The sequence below is a fragment of the Salvelinus fontinalis genome, chromosome 27 (genome assembly GCF_029448725.1).
Source record: "Salvelinus fontinalis isolate EN_2023a chromosome 27, ASM2944872v1, whole genome shotgun sequence".
Taxonomy (NCBI): domain Eukaryota; kingdom Metazoa; phylum Chordata; class Actinopteri; order Salmoniformes; family Salmonidae; genus Salvelinus; species Salvelinus fontinalis.
In genome coordinates, this window is record NC_074691.1 from 6,821,928 (window position 1) to 6,847,290 (window position 25,363).

Sequence of the window (25,363 nt, forward strand, 5' to 3'; positions counted from 1 at the left end):
ACCAGTCAGAATGCCCTCGATGGTGCAGATGCTTCAGAGTTCAAAAGACATATCAACATCAACTGTTCAGAGGAGACTGCGTGAATTTGTAATTATTATGGATCCCCATTACTCTTCCTGGGGTTCAGCAAAATAAAGGTAGTTTATACAATTTTAAAACATTACAATACATTCACAACACACTGTGTGCCCTCAGGCCTCTACTCCACCACATATCTACATTACTAGATCCACGTGTATGTATAGTGCATATGTTATCGTGTGTGTGCATGCATGTGTCTGTGCCAATGTTTGGGTTGCTGCACAGTCCCCGCTGTTCCATAAGGTGTTTTTTTTTAATCAAATTTTCCTGCTTGCGTCAGTTACTTGATGTGGAATAGAGTTCCATGTAGTACTGTGTGCCAGGCCTTCATGGTCAAATTGCTGCAAAGAAACCACTACTAAAGGACACCAATAAGAAGAAGAGACTTTCTTGAGCCAAGAAACACAAGCAATGGACATTAGACCAGTGGAAATCTGTCCTTTGGTCTGATGGGTCTAGATTTTTGGTTGCAACCGTCGTGTCTTTGTGAGACACAGAGTAGATGAACAGATGACCTCTGTATGTGTGGTTCCCACCGTGAAGCATGGAGGTGGTGTGCTGGTGCTTTGCTGATGACAGTCAGTGACTTATTTAGAATTCAAGGCACACTTAACCAGCATGGCTACCACAGCATTCTGCAGTGATAGGCCATCCCATCTGGTTTTCACTTAATGGTACTATCATTTGTTTTTCAACAGGACAAACACACCTCCAGAGTGTGTATGGGCTATTTGACCAAGAAGGAGAGTGATGGAGTGCTTCATCAGATAACTTGGCTTCCACAATCACCCGAACCCAACTGAGATGGTTTGGGATGAGTTGGATCGCAGTGACGGAAAAGCAGTCAACAAGTGCACAGCATATGTGGGAACTCCTTCAAGACTGTTGGAAAAGCATTCCTAATGAAGCTGGTTTAGAGAATGCCAAGAGTAGAAGTAGCCCTATAGGCTACCTGGCCTGCGCACAAATGTAAGCATATAAAATGTGCCAATTTGGGGATCTGATAGTATTTCTGATTGGCTTAACACACCACCACTAATAAGCTGTGGAACTTCACAAAGTAATGTTTTCTTCACGTCAAACAGCAAGCAAAGTCTGTTTTTACATCCATTGAGAATGACAATAGTTCCTCAATGTATTTGAAAAACAACTCTGTGTGGTGAAAAAGGACAAATGTCATGCTCTGATCCAGTGGAAACGTCATAAAATAGACCTACCCAATTACTTCTTATCCGTTGCGCAAATAGTCTACAGCTGTGTCTGTCCTGAGCTTACTGGTGTGGGAAACTAAGGGCACAGAATATTTTATTCAATGTTGCAAGTTTGCTAGCATGAGCTTCAGGCCAGATCCAAGTTAATAGTTGATACAATGTTTCACGTTCATTGAAGATATCCTATAAATCACATTGGCCTATTACTTCTTTTAGGATATTTTCTGCCCACAGGCTGCAATGTTTTTATTTGCTGGCTTTATAGGCTATTTACAGTTGGCAATGGAAGTTACTTTTTAGGTTTGTATCATTTTAATTTAGTTTTGGATAGAATTTTGTTTAGCCACGTGACAATGATTGAGATATAATAACATATTTGTAAGTTCAACTTTTTCATGAAGATGTGCATATGAAAACCATAACTGGCACGCAGATTGGTAGAAATTGTAAAATAAATTGGCATGCCACATGATAAAAGGTTGCTGACTCCTCGTGTAGCCTATTACCGATAACTTCAGGAGAGTAACCGCAGAATCTGCAAACGCCAGTAGGAGGATAGTCGGGTTACGTTTATCTTGATCTCTGGCTCCCTCAAGTAATGTGTGTCTTATTTTAAACAATGCGCGTAAAGCATCAGACAAGCTCAATGCGTATATAGTTCATTTTATTAAAATACATAGGGTGTCTCTTCATGGAGAAATACACATTTGAGAATTTTGACCAACCGACTGGTTGAAAGAACAGGTGACTTTCGGTTGAATAAGATCATTTTTTGGTCTGGGACAGCCCTAAATTTTAGACAAAGCCTTTTCAAAACAAAAAAAATAGGGCCACCTCCTCCGATAACCAGCGCAATTCGGACAGAACTATGATAAATATGCCAGCAGTGTAAAAATAGTTTTGAACACCCAATGTCAGGTTTGTCTGACTCAAAGTCATGGGACGAACCCTCTCTAACCCACAATGAAGTGGCCAACGCACTGACGTCCAGGCTTGTCATGAATAGAACCATCCTGCACATTATAGGCATTAAATCTCTGCATTTAGCCGAGCATCTTGCTATAGGCCTATATCCACAAACGGCATCTTTGTTGTAAATATACCCACTTGATTTGTCAAAATATACCATAACTAGATCGTTTGATAGCATGGTCAAAGACCAAAGCGAGCGTCAAAGCTATTTCGGTGTCTCTCCCTCCGTATTTCTTCTGAAGCTCCAAGGTTTGTGTGCGCAAAGCCCGAATGAGAGCGAGCTGCTAGAAAAACAGGGCACGTCCTCTTTAATAAGCCTAATTTAAGATTCAATTACAATACCTCTGAAGAGCATTAACTTCCAAATTAGACATTTACTGTAGGCTTGTCAGTGACCGAATCTCAATCTGATGGAGACAGCGGGTATGAGCTGGTAAATACACAAAGAAGCGTCTATCTGAAACGTATCTTTTACACTGGTGTGAGGCAGAAATTAGTAGTGGGGAAACTAAGCTACAACACCAACATTTCCCAGAAAGAAAGCATGGCCACATTACAATAAGACAACGATGCTTTGAAACAGATTTATAGAGCAGGTTGTCACAGGGCAGGCCTGACTAGTGCATGCTCCTGCTGAGGTAAATAGCTGGCTGATGGCGGGCTCAGGCACATGGCTAATCTGCATGTGTGAAGGTCAGGGCTCAACCACTATGGGAGGTGAGACCACATAATGGGATCCTTGCCAAAAAGCAGGATCACATCACTAGATAAATGAAGCAAGCAGCCAGAGTGTTAGAGATTTCATTACACAATGTAAACAGAACACAATCCTGAATCCTACCCCACACCATTACTGAAGGGATTAAGAAATTAGGCAAGAACACAGTAGACATCTCTATTTACATCTGCAGTGAAAATACACACATTTGATAGATGGTGTGAACCAATCAGATGCAATATTATGTAAACTAGGCAGTAGCTGTCAAATGTCACTCCACTTCTCAAACTTCCAAAGTACCCTCGGAAGTTGAAGCTGTATACCAGCCCAATATTGGACAACAGGAGCCTAACGCTACTCCTTAGCCCAAGGACCTTACATGTTCTGTTTAAAGTGCGAATTGGCGCTGGAAGCCAAAACAGCGTCATACTCTAAGTTAAATGTGAATCGATTCACAATTGCGGTATTGTTCTAGAAACATAAATCCCTCTACTTTCACATCAAAATAATTTCATAAATGCAGAATACACATATTATACACCGTTTTAACAGAGTTGCAGCCGACAGTATTGTCCACTGACAACACATTTGTGGTGTCTGTCTTCCATTTACAGGTGTTCGGAGACTCAGACAGCCAATTAGCACAGGTAGTCTAAGTTTCCTGTAAGCAAGCGCTATAAAATGGAAATATGGCCATGTATGAACCCTAACCCTAAAAGGTGTGTATAAATGTAATGTATAATTCTTTGTCAATATATGAAAGATTAAGGTCCTTATGCTACCAAAACCGTAGGCGATTCGTGTCAATGTTCAGACCAAGCGTCACAGCGCTTAATAAAATTCCCCCTACAGAATACGCCTTCCTCCAATGACTTACGTAATGGAACTGAAAGTCATGATCAAGAGCTAGCTGGATACCAGCCCTTGCAATCTCTCTAACCAATTGATTGCAACATGGGAACATAGCTAGCTACTAGCATAATATATTCCTTAAAGGCGTTGGCAACTCTTTATGCACAATATGGGCCAAGGAGCATATCTAGTTAGCCAACGCGAGGCCCTCAAACTAGTGTTACAAAGCTAAATGTTATCAGGCTATTCGATAGCTAGCATATAACAAATTAGAGTGTATAATAGTTCGCTGGATATCAACAAACGAATGCTAGCGTTAGCTAGTAAGAATTATGCTTGTTCAACATACGTTGATATGCTTTTTGAGATTTGAAATGGATAACGTTACTTCAATAGCTCAGCAGTTGCACACATCCTGACCTGACTGTTAGCTAGATAGTCAGCCTTGCTAGCTAGCAAGTCTGAATGCTAGTTAGAATGGGCCACGGTATTTAAGCAAGCTAAACATTAGATGGAAGGGTCGACGATATTTTTTTAAGTCCACAAGTTAAATTGCAAATAAATGTTTTTAAATTAATCAGCATGCGAATGCATAAGTTTACTTGGAACTATGTATAGCTAAAGTGGTTTTAAAAATGTTGTAGCATAGACTATAGAAACTAGGAAGCAAACTAACTGAAACGGATCACTTTGTGGTCCCCAACCAGAAGCCACATTTAATGCCAACTTCAAGCAACCATAAACATAAGTTTGCTAACTGCCCATATGGCTGCTGCATTCATAAAATGACTGGATGTTATCCCCGCCTGCATGCTTATATATTGTATACAGTAGAATGTTAGATACTGTAATGTAGCTACACAAATATGCAGCCAGACTCAGAGAAGACCTTTCATCCTAGCCGCACTGGCTGACAAATTGGCATAACGTTCGCTAACTTGTCTCTGACCATAGCTACATTAATTTAGCTGGTTTATCTATGTAACGTTAGTTAACTACAAACCCGCCTGGAAAGCTTAGTTAGTTTGGCAAATTAGTAAAAAGTGACATATGAATTTATAATTTACCTGTGATCTGCCGCTTCCTTGTCCGTTGTTTCCAGGGCTCATGGCAGGGTGATTTCTTTGTTGTCCTCCCCAAACATGTGTAACTGGACCGTATTGGGGGTTTATGTCTTTGGTCAGCCCCATGCTTGATTGTTGTTGTTGTTGAGCAGAGGGATTAGTGTAATCTTGATAACCACCGCCATAGCCCCGCATCATAGGACTCGGGGATGTCAGTAGCTGGTTTAGAGTTGGGGTAGCCCCCGAAGGATGTTGCTGAGTTTGCCCTGGAAATCTCTGAAACCCTCCAACATTAGCACCACCAGAAGAGGCAGCGGCCATGGCAGCTTTGCTATGATTAGCAGCAGCCGTGTTGCTGCCTAGGCCCATCATGTTGTTCCCCTGCCGAGAGGGACTCATCATCCCATATCCACTATTACCGTAGCCAGGTCGGTAAGTCGGGTAGTGGTTGTACGGGTTGTTGTGGTACCCTTCGTGAGAGTTTTGTTGAACTTGATCCATATTCTGTTGTACCGAATGCATTATCCCAGACCCAGGGCTTTGTTGTCCGCCATGTTGATCAAAGCAAGGCCCTCCTTTACCATTTCCATAATAACTATTAAACTCCGAAACTGAGCTGGTACCACTTTGGGACGGGTTGATGTTGTTATTCGTTGGTCCCGAACTGGCATGCTCGTACCTGCTGTCCAACCGGTCTTCCGTTTTGCTCGGTTGGTCGTCCTCATTTTTATTCAGCATTTCCTGTTGCTGATGGCGTTCGACTGTATTCACTAAAACAACATTCCCTTTTCCTCCATGTTGGCGGTTTCCACTTTCTCCATGTAGCGACTGCTGGTTGTTGTTCTGAATTTGGCGTTGTTGGTGCTGAATGAATTGGTTGAATGGCTGTTGCTGAGGAGGTGTGTGGTGGAGAGATTGAGTATCTTCGCCACCAACATTTTTCACTTTATGACTCACAAACATTCCCGTCTCCATGCTAGAATTTGAAGTCGAAAAAGACGCCGATCTAGAATTTCTACTTTCCTTCTCACGTGGATTCGAGTCGTTGTTTGCAGGAGAAGCTCGAGCTCTACTGGTCGGGTTCAGTTCATGGCGTTCTACATTATTCATAGCATGAACGCTAGTCCCATTTCCTACCCCAAGCACAGCTCCACCAACTACTCCAGACTTGCCAGATTTCAAATCTTGACTCAAGCTACTAGCTAAATTCGACCTTTTCTTACCATTTGATGTTGGGGCTGTTGCCACTTGTGCGGCCATGATCAAGTCCACATCTCAGGCATAAAGTCCAGTCGAGCTAGCAAGCTAACTGGCTAATGGAAAAAAAGAGGAAGAAAAGCAGAACACAAAAGAAGCCAGACAGCTAACGTTAGCTAACAAGAAAACGACGTTAGCGTAAAATGAAAAAGCGCAAGAGTATCGAATATCCGCATAAATACCGTCCGTTAGAGCAAGCTCGTGTTATACGTTTTCAGACAGACATGAAACTTTTTTCCTTCCATGTCTAACCCGGATACAGGCAAATGCCTTTTCTCTCCGAAGCCCCTAGCCCAGCATGGCATCAGCGAAAACAGCGAGCGTTGAGAATCAAGGGCTCTAGACAACGATGGTGGATAAATCAAGATGTCTACTCAAGCAGTTTACCATTTCAAAAAATGGTCAAGGTTCCTGTCTGTGTAAGTGGGTGTTCCTTCTCTCGCGTGAGCATGCTTTCCCGCGTGAGACCAATGGTGGAGTTCGGTTTGCATGGCCAGGTGTCACGGGTGGGTGGAGATGCTTGTAAGGACAGGGGTGAAAGTAAGGCAAAATACATATCAGGGTAAGACATACTGGTAAAACATCAAATCAAATCCAACTTTATTGTCACGTGAAATGCTTACTTACAAGCCCTTAACCAACAGTGCAGTTCAAGAAGAGTTAAGAAAATATTTACCAAATGAAAGTAAAAAGTAACACAATAAAATAAAGAGGCTATGTACAGGGGGTACCGGTACTGAGTCAGTGTGAGGGGGTACAGGTTAGTTGAGGTAATTTGTCCATGTAGGTAGGGGTGAAGTGACTTTGCATAGATATTAAACAGCAAGTATTAAACGGGCTCCCGGGTGACGCAGTGGTCTAGGGCACTGCATCGCAGTGCTAGCTGCGCCACCAGAGTCTATGGGTTCGCGCCCAGGCTCTGTCGCAGCCGGCAGCAACCGGGAGGTCCGTGGGGCGACGCACAATTGGCATAGCGTCGTCTGGGTTAGGGAGGGTTTGGCCGTTAGGGATATCCTTGTCTCAGTATGTAAAAATGTAATAAAATGTATGCACTCTACTGTAAGTCGCTCTGGATAAGAGCGTCTGCTAAATGACTAAAATGTAATGTAAAAATGAGTAGCCGCAGTGTACAAAACAAATGGAAGGGGGGTCAATGTAAATATTCCGGTGGCCATTTGATTAATTGCTCAGCAGTCTTATGGCTTTGGGGTAGAAGCTGTTAAGGAGCCTTTTGGTCATAGACCTGGCACTCCTGTACCGCTTGCTGTGCGGTAGCAGAGAAAACAGTCTATGACTTGGGTGACTGGAGTCTCTGATAATTTTATTGGCTTTCCTCTGACACCGCCTATTATATAGGTCCTGGATGGCAGGAAGCTTGGCCCCAGTGATGTACTGGACTGTACGCACTACCCTCTGTAGCATACGGTCAGATGCCAAGCAGTTGCCATACCAGGCGGTGATGCAACCAGTCAGGATGCTCTCGACATGAGCCTTTCACAATAATTAAAACAAAATGTCAAGAAAACTGTCAGCTATTACACCATTATTTAGAATTACCACATGTCAAAGGCATGAAAAATGGACTTGAAAACGGGTGGTATACCAACCTACGAGCCAAAAAGCAATGTGCCAATCGTCAAATGTCATTACACTTTTTGGTGTTTGGTGTACAAGATGTCTCTTTCCATTCACCACTGTTTAGAGGCTGGAAATATTTTGTGAGTGGATGAATGTGCACGTGTAGCCTAGTAAAGGAGCCCATTTTATTTATTTTATTAAACTATTATTTTACTAGGCGAGTCCGTTAAGAACAGATTATTATTTACAATGACAGCCTACCAAAAGGCAAGTGATTGTTTGAGAATCTGATGATCTGAACATCATGACTTCTTGTGGCATAAACACAACCAAAGGTAATACATGCAAGTTAAAGCTACAATATGTAACTTTTTGACGACCCAACCAATTCACATAGAAACATATGTCATAGCTCTGTCATTGTCATTAAAAGCAAGTCTAAGAAGTGGTAGATCTGTTCTATGTAAGCTATTTCTATGCTTCCCGTTCTTAAATTTTGTTTTTGCAAAACTGAAATGCACAATTTGAATGCCTGAATTGGAAAACAAGGAACGGATCCTAATGTATTTCACACTATCATACCAGGTGGAATTTAAATGTTTACCAAAATGAGTGGCAGGGGTTAACGCGTTGAATCCCATATTACCCCTTTAATCAACAGTAGATGTATTCAATTAATTAGAAATAGGCCTGTGTTTGAGTATGAGAGGCACAGACCTATTTTTGTGATGAATTGAGCCATTGTTTTTCCTGCTTTCTTTAAGGTTTGTCTGATTGAATTAATCTCATATGTGGGACAATTGTTGACTGTAACGGTACTCATTCTTCTATATGCTATTATGTTATTAATAAAGTACAAGAATGGAAAGAAAAGGATCAACAGAAAAGGAAACAGGCCTTATGAGAACGTCTGTGTGTTTCTACGTAGGCCTAAATGAGAGCGAATATACATGAGCGAATTGTTAGTCTGTGTGCAGATGAGGGATTGACTCACTTGAGGGACTCAATGGCCTGTTCAAGGGGAATCGACTGGGCCCTCCCCCAGCAACGGCAGCAGCAGCCCAGTCAAGTCAAGCAGGGAAAGTGGGTCAGAAAGAAAACCCCCAGAAAGCAGTACAGCACAGCTCCCAGTAACACACTGACACCACATGCCTTGTATTTTTTGTACAAGAAAGGAAAAATGCTGTTCTAACACAGTAATTGTGAGCCAAATGCAAGAATATTCCCTTGATAGTGCACTACATTTGGCCAGTGCCCGGTCAAAAGTAGTGCACTATATACGTAATAGGGTGCCATTGGAGACACACACAGTGAAAAGAGCCACATTTAAACACACCTTGCTATACAGACACTGGCCAGACCAATGTGTTAAATTTCAAGATGGAGCAAATAACAGTTTTATAATTGATTTGTTTACTAGGATGGCTTCAGGTTACTCAACATGCAGTGTATAAAAGAATGACTGTATTCCCAAATGTTTCTTGAAGACTGACCCCCTCCAGTTAAACTGATCCATTTTGTATGATATGTTACGAATTGCAATTCGTACAATACGTTACCAATTTGCAAAGTGTACAATATGTTACGAATTTGTAAAACGAATAACATGTTACAAATTCCAAATCGTTTTTGCAAACGTTAGTTATGCTAGGCGTTAAGTTTAGGGTTAGGGCAAGGGTTAGCTAAAAGGATTAGGGTTAGCTAACACACTAAGATATTTCAAATTAGCTAAAAATTAGTATGTAGTTGCTAATTAGCTAAAATTATAAAGTTGTACGTGATAAGATTTGAATACGCAATCTTTGGATTGTTAGACGTTTGCATTATACGCCCGCCTTAAGTAACCATCTGTCTTGTGTAACCATACGTAATGTAACATATACTAATTGCAGTGTCCTGGATTTACATGTACTATGTTACATCTAGTCTATGAGACCAGGCTGTGTATTTTCCATCCAAGTTCATGCCTATTTCACTGGATAAATGTAAGCAACCAAAGGCATCTTCTCAAACCTCTGACAGCAAATACTTTGTGGATGGAGGTAGAGATAAGAGAAAATCACACTTATTGATCTCAAATCGCAATGTATTGCTGAAATTATGAGAGTACAGAATATAATTTCATAATATAGAATGTTACATTATAGGTCTCTCACTGCATAGTTCCACTATAACACTATGATTCAACAACATTTTGTGGCAACCCTGTGTTCGATGCTTTGCACATTAGCAAAAACAGCTTATAATACGATTGCTTCAAACATCAAAAAATCTGTGAAACATATGGAACAAATCTAATGAGCAACAGCTGAACAGTGACTTTTCATAGTGGAAAGCATAATCATTTCCATTAATGCATAATAAGGCAGGGTCTATGCATGCAATTAGTCCCTAAATGTATTATGATGTAAGGTTGAAGTACATAGAACAGAAACAGGGATGTAGCCAACTCAGCACTAACCATGTAACAAAGGAATTACACCACCTGCATCCCAAACAGCACCCTATTCCCTATAATGCACTACTTCTGAAGAAAGCCCTATGGGACGTATCTTAAATTACTCTAGAATAGGGTTTCCCAACCTAGGGGTTTACAAATTCGCAATTGTATAAACCGATCTATAACGACGCATAACTCTGCGTTGCTTTAGGCTAGAAACAAGCTATAAAATGCCAGAGGAAGACACAACTCTGAAGCACATGGAGATATCTGAGGCTGACCTAATGTAGAGGAGTAAAAAAAACTAATTTGCCTGGGAAGTAATTTTATACAATGTGTGACTCTGTCGCTATCATTTGATCTATTCACTTTCTGTAAAAGAGAATATGTATAATTAAATGAAGGGTTCATATGAATTATAATAAAACAATTTGGTAGCTAAATAACATTTGGGGAAATCAGGTCTAGAGTTTACTTTCCTTATCCATTATTATTATTATTATGATCATTATTAAATAGCCTACCTAAAAGATGTCATGAGATTTGTAGGAAATGAGCTTAAAAACAAAGAAAAATCCTAGGACCCTCAAATTAAACAAAATCAAGCTTTTGGTGTTATATTTAACATAGGGTATCTCAATTAACAATTCTAAAAAGGGGGGGGGGGGTGACATTTTTCAAATGTGAAAAAGGAGGCCCTGTGAAAAAAAGGTTGGGGACCACTGCTGTAGATTACTAATACTATTACACACAATTGTTCTATTTCCAACCTACAAAGGGAGATTATTATTATTTTAAACCCGCTGGCTTCAGTATTGTAGCCATGATGTGCTCTACTTCAGGCTGCTTTGTCCTTTGTTCTTCACTGTCTCCTGTCTACTACAGCATGGCTGGCGTGTTTCAGAGGAAATTAAGTCACGCCTATTGTACCTACCCTGTGGTAAAATTGAATCTCAGCAATGATTTTGCAGACCACAGCATTTTACGTTTTCACCATACTAATCTGACTTGGATACATTTCACACACCCCCTCACTGTGCACACGTTTTCTGACTTAGTTTGAAGGTCACATTTATGGAAATAATGCTACATGGTCAGCTTGGTAATTTTAATTAAAGAGATTGGATTGATTCAGCCATGAATGATGTCACCCAGTGTGTAATGGTGATTGCTAGGCAACCCCTTAGTTCAGTAAGACAGCTGCCAGTAAGAAAGAACACCTTATTACTAAAGTAATTAATTACTAATGATGCAAGTAATTCCCTGATTATCTTTTTTCTCGGTTATGGGCTGCATTTCAAGTAATGTAAACTCAAATGCTCTCTCTCTATGTTTGAATATTCTTGAATTAGAGTGTTGTTATAAGGTAGACTTGTTTAGAAGGGTTGCACACAAAATATGTGCTCTGTAGTTGCTTATCTGTACTGTATGTATAACTATGCTCCAATCACACAATCCCTTTGGCTTGCGAACCACTGTCCCTGAGTTTCTCTGACATTGTCAAAGTGTATTTTCTTTTTGGCATGGCCTGAGCTACGTCTAAATGCAAATGGAGGTCCAATGAAGTATAATTGCGGCCGTGTGATGATTACAACGGGAAACTAATGATTTACCTCTGCCAAGGTCAGGTGAGGTTTAATTTGGAGAAACGCAATCAGTGTCACTCGTCTCATTGTGGCTACGTCCCAAATGGCACCCTATTCCATTTCGAGTGCACTACTGTATGTAGAGAATTGGGTGCCATTTGAGACCCAGACCCAGGGACCAATTCCTGCTTGGGTCCCTGCCAGCTCCAACCTAAGGCACATCTGTGAAATTGTTCATTAAAAGCCAGCTGTCACATGGATGCTTTAAGTGGGGTGATAAAAGGGGTCTGGGTGGTCGAGAAGTAGCTGTGGGGTAGAGGGTCAATGTGAAAGAGTCAAGTGATGATGCTCACAGACAGTAGACCATAGAATTAGGAATTAGAATACTAGAACCTACTTATGATGGTCCAAAGGTCAGCCATGTTGGTCAGGGAATTGGTCAACCATGATTTGACAGTGCTGTGATAATATATTGTGTTAAACAATGAATGTGAAGAGTTTATCTGCAGTGTATGCGTGTTAGCTAGCTGGCCAAACAGTTTTAGAGGAGTGATTCCAATTATTATTATTTTTTATTAACTGCCAATATGCCAAAATTACATTCAAACTATCTAAAGCCATATTATATGATACTGGCTCAAATCAGTTGATGATAGGACTTAGACAAGTTGTAAATGCAACTAGTACTGGTATTGTATCATATAATAAATAGCACTCACAGCTTTCCAAGAAAACAAAATCTGAAATATTTATGGTCTGTTTACATATATTCTAGAGGCTATTTATAAACAACATTTGTATAAAACCTGTATAAACTGTATTTATAATTATATGACAATAATATTTTAGGTTGACTATAATTCCATTGCACAATTTCTGATACATCACGTCGTACTTTTATTTTCCTGCAAAAGTAAAAGCTGGAAATGCCTCTACTGCCATTCATTCCAATTAGACTGGTTTTGGATTCTCCCTGACCAAAATGGTAGCCATTTTGGCCCCATTATGGAACTTAGAGGGTTTATGACATAGTCCCCCTTTAATACTATAATATTAGACTGATAGACTGGACTGTAATGGACAATGGGTGAAGTTTATAATTTGTCATGGGTTGAGTCTATTCCCTATGTAGGACACTACTTTTGACCAGGGCTCATAAAGTAGGGCACTATATAGGGAATAGGGTACCATTTGAGACTAACCCCTTAGTGTCAGGGACAGCATTCTCACACTAGACACAGAGCCACTAGACACTGAGCCTATGTCCCGACAATTCAGGTCTTTCAATCCATTAGGGATCACCTCTAATCATTTAGCCAGCAGAGTGGCGAGTCAAGACCTGGGTTAATTTCTCCTGGCACACAGTGAAACGGGGCTGGGCATTACAAATGGCACCCTCTTCTCTTTATAGTGCACTACTTTTGACCAGGGCCCATAAAACTCTGGTCAAAAGTAGCGTACTATGTAGCTGTTCCACAGATGTATACACGTGTAGTGGTTGATTGTGGATGCTTGGGAAGGAAAACAACCTCTCGACGAGACGTCCTCCCCCCTCTGCTCACCGCTCTTTAAGCTGCGTCTCAAATGGCACTCTGTTCACCATATACAGATGTAGGATCTTAATTTGATCACACTGTTGCTGCAGGAAATTTCCTGCATAGCAGGAAATGCAAATGTGTAGTGTATTCGAAGTTTAAAAAAGGCTTCTAAAGTTTGTAATTTCCACTTATAAATGTCAGACTTGATTTGCCCTAACAAACAATGTGTCAACCCCTACAAAAAAGTCCATTAATTATAATCCACACAATAATTCACATTTCCGGTTGCTGTAGGATTATTTTCCTTCTTGAGAAACTGGCCAAATTCAGATCCAACACCTGTAGTGCACTACTTTTGACCATTGCCCTTTGGGCCCTTGTGAAACATAGAGCACTATAAAGGATAAAGGGGGCCATTTGGGATGCATTGACACAGACTTATACACACTGTTCTCACTAAGTCTGGGATATGACCTATAGATTTTGTCTGAAGACTTTATTATGCTAATTCGATTTTCGCAGGGTCACGGACATGGGCTGTACGGCTGTAAAATAGCAGCATGTGGCTTCAGAGGGGGAAAGGAGGTTCAAAATCAATGAGCCATCTCAGCAGGTAAATGTGTAAAATAAAATAAAAACATTTATAATTTGTGGTATTCAATTAGTATAAATACAATAAGATAAAACATTTTACATAATGGTGCACTTCCACTAACTGATCGGTGGACTAATAGTTTATAAGCAAGAATGTTTTTATAAAAAAAACTATTTATTGTGTGTAACAAAAAATATATATTTTCATAATAAACAATGGAAATTGCCTGAGTCACTTGAGTCAGTCTACTCTTGGGCACAGACGTATCAGTGTTTCTCGGCTGAAAGCTGTTTAACACTACTCAACAACTCAAAGTAACATTTCCATTCAACAAACTTTGAATGTTGTTAGCTATGTACAATTCACATTTAACATCTGACATTTATGCTTGCATTTCCCCGCCCTGCCAGTCATTTAGACATTTTTAATTAGAAGTGTTCCACTCTGTTTTCCCTGGACTCCTATTTGCTGTGCCACTTTGTCCTTTATTAGCACAATTGCCCTGGAATGCAAGCCATGTTAACGGAACTAAATGATCAAACCACATTTTCAAAGAGAAAAAGGCTTAGAGGATAGTCTCTCTGGGTGTTTGTGGCGTGGCCACGGGATGTCTGTGATGCATCTAGTGCAGTAGTGTAGTAGGTAGTTAGTGCAGGATAGTTACAGGATATGGATGGGTGAGGCATCCTTAAAGGGCCTGAGGATGGACCTTTGAATCCCACAGATGGTTCTGTGTCTGTGGAGGTAGAAACAGCAGGCTCTGTATCACCAACTAAGAGAGACACAACGCAACAAGAACAGATCAAATCACAGTTTATTGGTTGCGTACACAGTTGTTATCGTGGGTACAGCGAAATGCTTGTGTCACTAGCTCCTGACAATGCAGCGAAAATATCAAACAAGTACACAAATAATAATCAAAAACAAAAAAAATAAGAAATCACAGGATGAATCCAGTTAGCAACCCACATAACACTGTATCAGTAATCCAAATGCAATATATGCGTATATACACCAGAAAGATACACAGGAGCAAAAGAACACGTTTTTTTCCCCCCAACCTTACACCAACTTCGATTTTGGACTGATTTAAAGGAAGCCTGGACAGTGAGAGTTATTCAGTATTGAACCAAAATCGTCATCATCATCACCTGCTATGAAAAAAGCGTGTGCTGTGTGCTGCAGTGTGAACAGATCAAGACACCAATTTATGAGGAAATGTGCAGAACAAAATGCACCTTGAAATGTACGACACAGAGTTTTCAATTGTGTCAAATGTGTATACTAAGACCAGGTGCTGCAGTGTGGACAGACGGAGGACTTAGTGACTGTCACAGAGAAGGTTGGAGCAGGATGTGGGGTGCTGGAGGGCCACGTGGCTGATGTGGGCCTCCAGCTTAGGGGACCTCTGCAGCGCGGTCCAGTAGGCCTGGATGGACAGGCTGTAGAGGAGGCAGAGAGTCAGCGCCGTCATGTTGGCCGAGTGCTTAGCATCCGTCACCAGGCACAGCTCAGAGCGCGGTCGGACCAAACCAGAGACAAACAAGAAGACAGGTCAGTAGTTGAGATGTGCCAGCGTTGCTAAGAATGGAATGGGGTCCTCATCTGGGTAAAGTCATGTATTCCACAAAAGAAAAGACGATGGTACCTAATGGGTTTCCATCAGTCAAAATACAAAACAAGTAAGAATTTAGCATAAATATCAACCTTGAGCAGCAGCCACTAACAATGGCTGAAACCAAGTCTGTCTTAATTACACAGCAACATAATAACATTTCTATGGAGCAACCTAAATATAAGCATTCATTAATGGTGGTGTGAGCTACTTTGATCTTAAATATTTTCATCCACTAAATGTGGCTCAGTTGGGAGTCCCTCAATCCCTTTTTCTCCCCAATTTCATGGTATCCAATTGGTAGTTACAGTCTTGTCCCATCGCTGCAACTCCCGTACGACTCGGGAGAGGCGAAGGTCGAGAGCCATGCACCCTCCGAAACACGACCCCGCCAAGCCGCACTGCTTCGTGACACACTGCTCGCTTAACCCGGAAGTCAGCCGCACCAATGTGTCGGAGGAAACACCGAACCCTCCCCTAACCCGGACGATGCTGGACCAATTGTGCGCCGCCTCACGGGTCTCCCAGTCACGGCCACTTGGGAGGCCATTTAAGTTTTTTTTTATAATTAAATGTAATTACCATACCATGCATGTACATTGTGTTGTTCACATAAACATGAAAGAACAATCATATTACTATGATGTAATTCTCAAAATCCCTTTAACAATTTGCATGACAATCCTGGGATATTTCAGCATCTGTTTATGCTACATTCACCTCAGATTCCTTGATTGCCAACCCAAAACAAATGTTGTAGAATAAAGACGGAAACAAATGGCTTTTGACCATGCAACTACTTATGCCATCAGCAACGATCCCATTTGTCTAATTAGAACAAACAACAAATTAGACATCTATTTTAGCATGAGTATAAACACATATTATAGCCAACTTCCTGATTGAATATCTGGCACATCTTATCAGTTATGATTATCATGTGCATCCCTGCTGAGGCATCCCTCAGTGCCTTTCATTTATAATCTCAACACTTTGAGCAGTGATCAGTCACTGTCAGGGGGACTCTGCAGTAGTAGAGGGGACAGGGAGGAATACCATACTAAGCCTGTGCCATTATGACCTACAGTTGAAGTCGGAAGTTTACATACACCTTAGCCAAATACATTTAAACTCAGTTTTTCACAATTCCAGACATTTAGTCTGAGTAAATATTCCCTGTCTTAGGTCAGTTGGGTCACTACTTTATTTTAAGAATGTGAAATGTCAGAATAATAGTAGAGAGAATGGTTTATTTCAGCTTTTATTTCTTTCATCAAATTCCCAGTGGGTCAGAAGTTTACATATACTCAATTAGTATTTGGTAGCATTGCCTTCAAATTGTTTAACTTGGGTCAAACATTTCGGGTAGCCTTCCACAAGCTTCCCACAATAAGTTGGGTGAATTTTGGCCCATTCCTCCTGACAGAGCTGGTGTAACTGAGCAAGCCTCCTTGCTCGCACACGCTTTGTCAGTTCTGCCCACACATTTTCTATAGGATTGCGACCAAGCTTTAACTTCCTGACTGATGTCTTGAGATGTTGCTTCAATATATCCACATAATTTTCCTCCCTCATGATGCCATCTATTTTGTGAAGTGCACCAGTCCCTCCTGCAGCAAAGCACCCCCACAATATGATGCTGCCACCCCCGTGCTTCACGGTTGGGAAGGTGTTCTTCGGCTTGCAAGCCTCCCCCTTTTTCCTCCAAACATAATGATGGTCATTATGGCCAAACAGTTATATTTTTGTTTCATCAGACCAGAGGACATTGCTCCAAAAAGTAAGATCTTTGTCCCCATGTGCAGTTGCAAACCATTGTCTGGCTTTTTTATGGCGGTTTTGGAGCAGTGGCTTCCAGGGAATGAGCTATGACATCCTACCTGTCTGAGGGGTTCTGAGAGCTCAATGAGGATGGCCTTTTCATCAAACCACTTTCCCTGGAAACAATTCTCCAGGTGGTCAAAGATGTGCTGCCGGAAGCTGCCAGGGAGACGGTAGTGTCACTTATACTTCTTCAGGTCACTGTGCTGGATGGAAGAGTAAATGTTTGAAAGTGTAAGATTTAACATCCAAAATTCATTAGACTGAATCGTGCATCTATACTGCCCTCTGGTGAGGATTGTATGTATACAACTTCCATAATTATTTTAAACTGACTGGACCAATACAACAAATGCAAATAATCCTGCATATATATATATATATATATATATATATATATATATATATATATATATATATATATATACAGTCAGTGTAAAATGATTATGGAAGTTGTATACATACAATCCCCACCAGAGGGCAGTATAGATGCACGATTCAGTCTAATGAATTTTGGATGTTAAATCTTACACTTTCAAACATTTACTGTTCCATCCAGCACAGTGACCTGAAGAAATATAAGTGACACTACTATATATATATATATATATATATATATATATATATATATATATATATATATATATATATATATAATACCAGTCAAAAGTTTGGACACACTTACTCATTCAAGGGTTTTTCATTATTTGTACTATTTTCTACATTGTAGAATAATAGTGAAGACATCAAAACTATAAAATAACACATATGGAATCATGTAGTAACCAAAAAAGTGTTAAACAAATCAAAATATATTGTATATTTGAGATTCTTCAAAGTAGCTACCCTTTGCCTTGATGACAGCTTTGCACACTCTTGGCGTTCTCTCAACCAGCTTCATGAGGTAGTCACCTGGAATGCATTTCAATTAACAGGTGTGCCTTGATAAAAGTTAAATTGTGGAATTTCTTTCCTTCTTAATGCATTTGAGCCAATCATTTGTGTTGTGACAAGGTAGGGGTGGTTTACAGAAGATATTTGTTAAAAGACCAAGTCCATATTATGTCAAGAACAGCTCAAATAAGCAAAGAGAAACGAAAGTCCATTACTTTAAGACATGAAGTTCAGTCAAATTTGAAGAACTTTGAAAGTTTCTTCAAGTGCAGTCGCAAAAACCAAGCGCTTGGATGAAACTGGCTATCATGAGGACCGCCACAGGAAAGGAAGACCCAGAGTTACCTCTGCTGCAAAGGATAAGTTAATTAGAGTTACCAGCCTCAGAAATTGCAGTCCAAATAAATGCTTCAGAGTTCAAGTAACAGAAACATATCGACATCAACTGACTGCGTGAATCAGGCCTTCATGGTCAAATTGCTGCAAAGAAATCACTACTAATTGGGCATCAAGCAGAAGAGACTTGCTTGGGTCAAGAAACATAAGCAATGGACATTAGACCGGTGGAAATCTGTCCTTTGGTCTGATGAGTCAAAATGTGTCTTTGTGAGATGCAGAGTAGGTGAACGGATGATCTCCGCATGTGTGGTTCCCACCGTGAAGCATGGAGGAGGAGGTGTGATGGTGTGGGGGTGCTTTGCTGGTGACACTGTCTGTGATTTATTTTGAATTCAAGGCACACTTAACCAGCATGGCTACCACAGCATTCTGCAGCGATAAGCCATCCCATCTGGTTTACGCTTAGTGGGACTATCATTTGTTTTCAACAGGACAATGACCCAGCACACCTCCAGGCTGTGTATAGGCTATTTGACCAAAAATGAGAATTATGGAGTGCTGCATCAGATGACCTGGCCTCCATAATCACCTGACCTCAAACCAATTGAGATGGTTTGGGATGAGTTGGACTGCAGAGTGAAGGAAAACCAGTGAACAAGTGCTCAATATATGTGGGAACTCCATCAAGACTGTTGGAAAAGCAGTCCAGGTGAAGCTAGTTGAAAGAATGCCAAGAGTGTGCACAGCTGTTATCAAGGCAAAGGGTGGCTACTTTTAAGAAACTCAAATATAAAATATTTTGATTTATTTACACTTTTTTGGTTACTACATGATTCCATATGTATTATTTTATAGTTTGTCTTCACTATTATTCTACAATGTAGAAAATAGTAAAAATTAAGAAAAACCCTTGAATGAGTAGGTTTGTCCAAACTTTTGACTGCACACATTTGTTTACATCCCTGTTAGTGAGCATTTCTCCTATACCAAGATAATCCATCCACCTGACAGGTGTGGTATACCAAGAAGCTGATTAACCAGCATGATCATTACCCAGGTGCACCTTGTGCTGGGAACAATAAAAGGCCCATTGTCGTGACATTCATCTGCCGCCATCACCTCATGTTTCAGCATGATAATGCATGTCCATGTCACAAGGATCTATACATAACTCGTAGAAGCTGAAAATGTCCCTATTGTTCCATGGCCTGCAACTCACCAGAAATGTCACCCATTGAGCATGTTGGGATATATGACAGTGTGTTCCATTTCCTGCCAATATCCAGTAACTTCGCACAGCCATTGAACAGTGGGACAACATCCCACAAGCCACAATCAACAGCCTGATCACAACTCTATGCTAAGGAGATGTGTCATGCTGCATGAGTCAAATGGTGGTCACACCAGATACGGACTGTTTTTTTTCCACGACTCAACCTTTTTTTAAAGGTATCTGTGACCAACAGACGCATATCTGTATTCCCAGTCATGTGAAATCCATAGATTAGGGCCTAATGAATGTATTTCAATTGACTGATTTCCTTATATGAACTGTAACTCAGAAAAATCTTTGAAATTGTTGCATGTTGCGTTTATATTTCTGTTCAGTGTATATATCAAGATATGTTAAATAGCCTCGGTGTAATCATTGAATTACATAGGCCTATAGAATCCTTATGAATTTCATATATGATCTCTCTGGGCCTAGTAGCTATCCTAGACCTAGTTAAGATTTGTCATATGACTTTTAACCTTTTAATGTGGCATAAACACAACCAGTCATGATGTTTTCATCTAACCGTTGTCAAACGATCACTGTAGGCTACCCGCGCACGTTGGTACACTAAAAACAAAAATATTCCTGCATCCAAACAGTGCCGCCTTGTCAGCGCGTCTTGGTCTCGGCCACTCATCTCCGCCTTGGCAAAATGTAAGTGTTCTCGTCGAACCTCAACGCAATTTGGAGCGTATACCACCCGGTTTCAAGTCAATTTGCATTTTTTTGCGGTTAAATAAGGATGTAATATCCTAAACAAATGTGGCCCCACATAGCTAGCTAACTGGAAACGAACTGCATTTGCTCAACAATCTGCCACGGAGCTTCTAGGTAGCGTTTCCAAGCAGTCACTCGAGAGTAGCATGCGTTGCAAATTTTGAAGTGTATTTTTTGTTGTTGTAGTACTGCGTACTTTTCTTGCTATTTATATGGATTAAGCGTGGCTCTGATAACGATGGATTGTACAAACATTTTGGAATACTCATTGCATTCTCTACGGATTTACAAAAAACATGAACCGCATATCGGATTTAAACTTCAGGGCTTCGGGATAATGCGCGCAAGAAGCGGTGGAGAGGGACTACAGCTGGCAAGGGCAGCCTGAGGAACATACTGACAATAGAAGGTAGCAGATCTAAATTACATCGAAACTATAACCGCACACGTGAATGCAGAGTTCTAACTGAAGTATGTGATGTCGCAAATACATCCCAAAATGCCCCCGTCTCCGAATGTGCTGTTTTAATTCAAGTTCATTGATAAACAAAGTGAATACATGTAAACTGCTTCTTCAATCAGTAAATGCAGACATTGGATGTGTCACTGAAATTTGGGTCCACGAAAATATCCCAGATTTAAAATATTTTCATACAAGACTATCAGCTGTTCAGTAATGACGGGTCCAAAGAGGGGATGAATGTGAATTACAGTGTGCAGGCGAAGAGAAGAACTGACCTAGAGAAAGAGGCGTTTGAGTGTGTGGCTTCAGCTTCATCCTAAGCGACCCGGACTCAGTTTCAACTGTGAAAGTGGGAGTACTCATGGCAATGAGAAAACACTTCAGCAGAACACTGTGGATTATCTCATCAACTCTGTCCATGTGATCAGGATGTCCTCTCCCCAAGTGGTTTTCATCCTGTGTGGAGACTTTAATCCGTCCTAGATCTGATCATTACAAATCTGAAGAATCACTATAACACCCTCACTGTACTTGCTCCTCTCAGATCTGATGATCAAATGTCTGCTGTTCTCCCCATACAACATCAGGAGGGAGAAGCGCAGTGCAGTGGAAAAACGGACGTCTGGTAACCAAGAACAGAAAGGAGGCCTTGGCGTGTGTGTGTGTGTGTGTATATTTATATTTAACTAGGCAAGTCAGTTAAGAACAAATTCTTATTTACAATGACGGCCTAACAAGAGGCAAAAGACCTCCTGCGGGGACAGAGGCTGGGATTAAAAATACAAATGTAGGACAAAACACAGACCACAACGAGAGACAACACTGCATAAAGAGAAACCTAAGACGACGACAACAGCATGGTAGCAACACAGCATGACAGCAACATGTTAGCAGCACATGATACAAACATTATTGGGCACAGACAACAGCACAAATGGCAAAAAGGTAGAGACAACAATGCATCACGTGAAGCACCCACAAGTGTCAGTAAGAGTGTATGGCCAGTACTGACTGGACCGCCATATGAGGTGGAGAGCAGTGATGCAAAGGTGGAGATGTTAAAACTCCTGCATTCAAACCACTTGATGTACAGTATGCATGCCAATCAGAAATAAGAAACAGCAACACTGGACAAGCCCTGGATGACTGAATGAATAAAGGCTGCCATCAGGAAAAGACAGAAGATTTTCAACAGATGGGGTGAAAACAATGAAATGGAGAACGTACAGAAACACAGTGCAAATGCTTATCAGGGAAGCAAATGAAAAACTACTACAAAACTGAAATCCAGAACCTAAAGACGGAAAAACCCTAAGGAATGATAGGACTTTGTTAACAAAGAACTGGGACGAAAGAACGTCCGGAGGGAGAATACAGGTAGAGAGAATTGAGGACGACAACGGGGCTGATGTTTTGAATGGCTTCTTTGCTGAGGCATGGACATTCACCATGCCTACAAGGCTGGTTGAGCTGTGCAGAATTGGCCAGATAAAGCAAGCTCTGACCAGACTCCGCCCACGTAAAGCTTGTGGGCCTGATGGTATTCCAGCCTGGCTACTAAAAGAGCATGCAGAAGATCTAGCCCCTGTCATCACACACATTGTTAACACCACCTACTGGCAGGGGACTGTTCCTGCTGCCTGGAAGATGGCCAATGTGTGTCCCGTACCTAAAGTGTCAACGAGTGACTGGAGGCCCATCTCTCTAACTTCATGCCTTAAAATTAAAAAAAACTCATGCCAACCGTTCTATCCGAGTGCATGGATCAGTATGCCTACTTCCCAAAGTCCAGCCCTACTACTGCCCTTCTGTTTCTTATTCACATGTCCACCCGAAAAGTTGTCTTCAGTGACACTCTGGACACTGGGTATGCAGACATGCTCCTGAATGGGTAAAAAGTCTGTGGAAATTCTGCTTTGTTTTTCAACAGACCCTCCACAACCTGCACCTCTAATCATAGGAGGACAGGAAGTACCAGCGGTAACAACAACCAAATATCTTGGTTTTTATCTAGACTCTAACCTCAGTGGTGACACGTGGTGCAGTCAGTATTGCGTTTTGTATTTATTAGGGATCACGATTAGCTACTTTCAAGGCAGCAGCTACTCTTCTCTTAATGCCCACACTCACACATAAAACAAAATATAAAACAGTACATCATATAACATTACTACATATCTACAATACAAAATATATAATACCACCATACAACAATATTACAATGTACGTGTGTGTAGAGTGTGTGTGCTAGCTTGTGTGTGCATATGCGTGTGTCTGTACATGTGTCTCTTCACAGTCCCCGCTGTTCCGTAAGGTGTATTTCTATCTGTTTGTTAAATCTGATTCTACTGCTTGCATCAGTTACCTGATGTGGAATAGAGTTCCATGTAGTCATGGCTCTGTGTAGTACTGTGTGCCTCCTGTAGTCTGTTCTGGACTTGGGGATTGTGAAGAGACCTATGGTGGCATGTCTTGTAGGGTATGCATGGGTATCCAAGCTGTGTGCTGGTAGTTTTAAACAGACAGCCAACACCCGACTGTGAAACACCACTCTACCCACTGCTATCAGACTGTATAATAACTCTAGCTCTTAAATGGCTTTCCTTAAAATTCTCTTTTTAACAATCACACTTTAACATTTTCAATTTCAATCATGAAAAATGTCCTTTAATGTTTCAAGTGTCCTGTATTCTATCCATGTCACGTGTTATGTATTTTAAATGAGAGTTTTGCAATTCTTAGTCATGTAAATTCTGCATTTCTTCAGTTTTATCTGTGAGCAAGAATAAATCATCTCGAACGCATAGTTTTCTTGGCATTTTGTGTTAATTGTAATAGGCTCACGTTTTATCGATATGGCTCACTCCCGCTATTTATTTTTCAAGGACGCCATACCGGACTGTACTGGCTTACTTTCTCCGCTGGTTAAAATAATATATTAATGCATCTGCATCAATCATCATAATATACTCTGCTAAAAGACAACTGGGCATTAAAATATGTACCTCGTCTTCAAATACTCGTTAGCTGGCGTCGGAGCTGCTTGTGAGTGCAGTTGTGTACTCCGGTTCTCGCTAAAACATGATTGTTCCAGCCATCTTGCTCACAATAACCACCCAGAGTTGTGAAACCACTGGGATGAAAAGAGAATAAATTAGTATGCCTCTCCACCCTCACCCAAAGATGCTGTACTTTTTTTTTTTTTAAAGCTTGAGGGATGGTTTTCCGGATACAGACGACGAGTAATCTAGTTCTGGACTAAAAAGCACTTTCAATGGAGAAAAGTGCTTTTTAGACCAGGACTAGGCTTAATCCATGTCTGGGAAACTGGCCCTTAGTGTTACAAATCAAATTAGATTAGCTGACCATGACATAAAGCTACCTCAGTGTCTGAAGATGTATTACTACACTCCCATAGTTAAGTGTCATCATGTGACACAGAGCTCGAAACTTGTCTATCTGTGGTGCCACTACTACACTAACCACAGAACAATGACCAAACCTTGATTTAAGAAAACAATTTGCTCTCACCTCCATACAGTTGTGAACATTTATTGTAGTAGCCTAGAGAATCTGAGCAGGCGCAACAGGCTGAACACCCTGGTAATTCTGATCAGGCACAGTTTTGATCGAACTTCAGTTCTGTGGAGGGCATATCAATGACACCTGCAGCCTGAAACAGACCCGCTCAATAAGCCCTGGCTGTACACACACCCTTCAGCCAGTGGGAGGCACTGGCACCATGTTTAACTTATCTCAAGAGAAGCAGATAAACTGTATTTAGAAAAGTATACAACATTTCAGAGCCAACCCCCCCCCCCCCCCCCCCCCCCAAAAAAAAAGTGTTCCAAAATAATAGTTGATTATTAGCATAATGGGGAGGGCACCCACAGAGGGTTTAATAATACAAACATTACAAAATCAAAATCTGAAAGAAGGAGCGGGAAATCAAAAGCAGACAGAGGTACGGGCATGTTATTGTCAAACGGCCAAGTTATTTGGATTTAGACGCAAGGTCCTGTAAAATCACATTTTATTTGTCACGTGTGGCGAATACAACAGGTTGACCTTACCGACTCTCTTCTCTGTATACATGACCTCCCGGGTGGCGCAGTGGTCTAGGGCACTGCATCGCAGTGCTAGCTGCGCCACCAGAGTTTCTGGGTTCGCGCCCAGGCTGGGTTGGGTTCGCGCCCAGGCTCTGTCGCAGCCGGCCGCAACCGGGAGGTCTGTGGGGCGACGCACAATTGGCATAGCGTCGTTCGGGTTAGGGAGGGTTTGGCCGGTAGGGATATCTTTGTCTCAGTATGTAAAATGTAATAGAATGTATGCACTCTACTGTAAG

The 25,363-nt window shown here is 41.1% G+C and overlaps 1 protein-coding gene and 1 long non-coding RNA gene across 8 annotated transcripts in view; both read right to left on the reverse strand.

Annotated features, from left to right (window-relative positions):
* The window catches only part of arid1b (AT rich interactive domain 1B (SWI1-like)), a 115,242-nt gene extending 108,636 nt beyond the window's left edge, over positions 1-6,606 (reverse strand). For 2 of the 7 annotated variants that reach the window (XM_055884490.1, XM_055884489.1), the window contains exon 1: positions 4,903-6,599. In XM_055884490.1, coding sequence (XP_055740465.1) covers positions 4,903-6,159 — 1,257 coding nt within the window. In that variant the 5' untranslated portion in view covers positions 6,160-6,599. Of the gene's footprint in view, positions 1-4,902 lie in introns of all 7 variants that reach the window. The other 5 variants (XM_055884493.1, XM_055884492.1, XM_055884488.1 and 2 more) reach the window with 5 other exon arrangements.
* Positions 6,607-14,689: 8,083 nt separating this feature from the next.
* On the reverse strand, positions 14,690-24,146 carry LOC129824929 (uncharacterized). The gene is made up of 2 exons (XR_008754809.1): positions 24,024-24,146; positions 14,690-15,403 (listed from the first exon to the last, which is right to left on the reverse strand). It is a non-coding gene; the product is annotated as an uncharacterized LOC129824929 (long non-coding RNA).
* Positions 24,147-25,363: the final 1,217 nt, after the last annotated feature.